A 2,986-nucleotide genomic window follows, 5' to 3' on the forward strand; every position below is an offset into this window, starting at 1 on the left:
GGGGTGTACCGAAGGAAGGCTCTTCTTTGTATTCCAGTGACGTTTTCTGCTTGATGCCACATTGAACATACAAGAGCTTATACAGAAATAAGCAGGGGATTGTGGGTTGTTCTATTAGTAAACAACTTCCTCACCTACTCCTGATCTCATCTCATTAGCAGCGCTCATTAGTCCTCGTCCTAGTCACCTAGTACGTGGTAAGCACAGCTCGCTGGGATCTAAAAGACTAGAAAACATTGTTAAAGTCTTACCTTGACATCTACTGCCATTGGCAAATCAAATTTTAAAACTACATTATTGCCCACATGGTGGCAAGTCATACTGACTTTCATTAAACTTGAAGACTTGAAAGGCTATCAGAAGTCATCTGCAATTTGCACAACAACCCAATCAGAGCAGCAACAGCTCTGTCTCTTCCTCTTCTCCGATTTGTGACCATGAATGGAGCTCAGAACCTGAACCATGGCCGAACGGCCTACCACTTCCAGCCTGCCAGGTGCTGGCAAAATGGTACGCACTTCAAATTTGCGCTTTCGCGCGCTATTATCTGATCAATTCACATGATTTTGTAAGTAATTTTCATTACAATTTTGTTGATCCCTGTCTGCAATCCCTGAATTTGTACGATCACACTACGACGGTTCAATGAAAACTTGCAGATCCCAATGGTACGTGTTTTCTTCTTCCCTCTAGTCCGTCCAACAGATAAACTTATCATGGCAAAATATTGCTAATCGGCTAGTTCATCTTGGTTATCTTGCGTCATACCGGCAGGGCCAATGTACCACAACGGCATGTACCACTTCTTCTACCAGTACAACCCTCGCGGCCCGACCTGGGGCGACGGCAAGCTATCATGGGGCCACTCCGTCTCCGGCGACCTCGTGAACTGGGCCGACGTTGGCAATGCGCTGGACCCCACGTCCCCGTTCGACGTCAACGGCTGCTGGTCGGGCTCCGCCACCGTCCTCCCCGGCGGCCGCCCGGCGATCCTCTACACCGGCATGGACGACGCCGACAAGGCGCAGGTGCAGAACGTGGCCTTCGCCAAGAACCCCTCCGACCCGCTTCTCCGCGAGTGGGAGAAGCCCAGCTGCAACCCGGTCATCCCCATGCCGGAGGACGTCACGGGCAACAACTTCCGTGACCCCACGGAGGCGTGGCGTGGCCGCGACGGCCTATGGAGGGTCGCCGTCGCCGCCGAGGTGGCCGGCGTGGGCTCCTTGCTCGTTTACCGGAGCGCGGACTTCCTACACTGGGAGCGCAACCCCGGCCCGCCTCTGCACGTCGCCAGCTCGCGTGACGGGGACGGCCCCGCCGTGCTGGAGTGCCCGGACCTGTTCCCGATGGCGGCACCCGGCGCGATGGAGGGTCTCGACGTGTCGGCGAGCCGCGCCGGGGTGCTGCACGTGCTCAAGCTCAGCGACTTCGCCAAGGAGGACCACTACATGGTCGGGCGGTACGACGACGAGGAGGACACCTTCGCGCCGGCAGAGCCCGAGCGCGGCGGCGACTGCGCCAACTGGCGCCGGCTCGACCACGGCCACCTGTACGCATCCAAGTCCTTCTACGACGCCCGCAAGAAGCGGCGCGTGCTGTGGGCGTGGGTGGACGAGACCGACGGCGGCGGTGAAGGCAGAGGGTGGGCCGGCATCCAGGCGTTCCCGAGGGCGATGTGGCTGGACACCGACGGGAAGCGGCTGGTGCAGTGGCCAGTCGAAGAGATCGAGACGCTGAGGAGGAAGCGGGTCGGCCTGCAGTGGGCGACGGAGGTGGAGGCCGGCGGCAGGAAGGAGATCGCCGGCATCGTGAGCTCGCAGGCGGACGTGCAGGCGGTCTTCGAGGTCCCGAACCTGGAGGATGCCGAGACGTTGGACCCGAAGTGGCTGCAGGATCCTAAGGGGCTGTGCGCCGAGAAGGGCGCGTCCTTGCCGGGCGGAGTCGGCCCGTTCGGGCTCCTCGTCATGGCCTCCGGCGACCTGAAGGAGCACACCGCCATCTTCTTCAGGGTGTTCAAGCACCTTGACACGTACAAGGTTCTCATGTGCACCGACCTCACAAAGTAAGTATATATCCTTGACACTTGCTTGAAGAAACAAGAAATGACAGTTAGTGAATCTAGAAAGAAAAGGCATCGCTATTTCTGACATCTTGTTGCAAACATGGGAAATGTACTTATGTACAGGTCATCTACGAAAGCAGAAGGGATAAAAATCCCATTCTACGGGGCATTTCTGGACGTGGAAGTGGACAAAGACAGGAGCCTCTCGCTCAGAACACTGGTGAGTTTAGTCCATTTGCCATGAAAAACTAGTACTTACAGGGCTACGCACACAAACAAGTATACCAAGCAGGCTGATTAACACCAATAATGCTAAACATACAAATATTTACGTGCTTTTACACGCTGATTAGGATCTTTTTAAACTAACTAACCTCCCCCCCCCCCAATTTTCATGGGGTGGACCCCTTCTTCCAATCAAAAACCACTTTTGTGTAAAAAAGCATGTATCCTTTTGTACATGTAGCATTACTTCCATTGACACACGTCGTGTATACACAGATCGATCACACTGTGGTGGAGAGCTTTGGCGACCGGGGGCGGACTTGCATGACGGCCCGCATGTACCCGGAGCACCCGGCGACGAGCAGGAGCCGGCTGTACGCGTTCAACTATGGCGCCGGGGCCGTGAAGGTGTCCAAGCTGGAGGCGTGGGAGCTGGCGACGGCGGCCGTGAACGGTGGCGGCGTTATATAGCTCGGTTGCGACGGGCGGAAGTGGAGCGGCGCGCCTTGCGTGATAATTTGTGATGTCTTATCCTTTTTCTGTAATGAAACAATTAGAAAATATGGTTGGAAACTCTATTTCAATATTGATTGGGTGTAAAAAGGAGATTCGGTACTGGGAAGTAGACGTGGTCGGGACTTGGGAGGGGTTCGGTTTGGGGAGAGAGATCAATGGATTCAGTAACATAAAGTAATGGAA

At 55.3% G+C, this 2,986-nt stretch overlaps 1 protein-coding gene across 1 annotated transcript; it reads left to right on the plus strand.

The window, feature by feature from the left end:
- Positions 1–290: 290 nt before the first annotated feature.
- On the plus strand, positions 291–2,873 carry LOC123042287 (beta-fructofuranosidase, insoluble isoenzyme 7-like). The gene is made up of 5 exons (XM_044464767.1): positions 291–510; positions 660–668; positions 775–2,062; positions 2,186–2,282; positions 2,564–2,873. The coding sequence occupies exons 1-5, from the start codon at positions 438–440 to the stop codon at positions 2,756–2,758; spliced, it is 1,662 nt and encodes a 553-aa protein (XP_044320702.1). The 5' UTR covers positions 291–437; the 3' UTR covers positions 2,759–2,873.
- The last annotated feature ends 113 nt before the right edge of the window (positions 2,874–2,986 follow it).

This window comes from Triticum aestivum, chromosome 2B (genome assembly GCF_018294505.1).
Source record: "Triticum aestivum cultivar Chinese Spring chromosome 2B, IWGSC CS RefSeq v2.1, whole genome shotgun sequence".
Classification (NCBI taxonomy): domain Eukaryota; kingdom Viridiplantae; phylum Streptophyta; class Magnoliopsida; order Poales; family Poaceae; genus Triticum; species Triticum aestivum.

Coding starts and splice junctions, on each gene's coding strand:
- LOC123042287 (XM_044464767.1), top strand. CDS start 438: ATGAATGGAGCTCAGAACCTGAACCATGGCCGAACGGCCTACCACTTC. Junction 2,063..2,185: donor ATGTGCACCGACCTCACAAA/GTAAGTATATAT, acceptor ACTTATGTACAG/GTCATCTACGAAAGCAGAAG. Junction 2,283..2,563: donor GCCTCTCGCTCAGAACACTG/GTGAGTTTAGTC, acceptor GTGTATACACAG/ATCGATCACACTGTGGTGGA.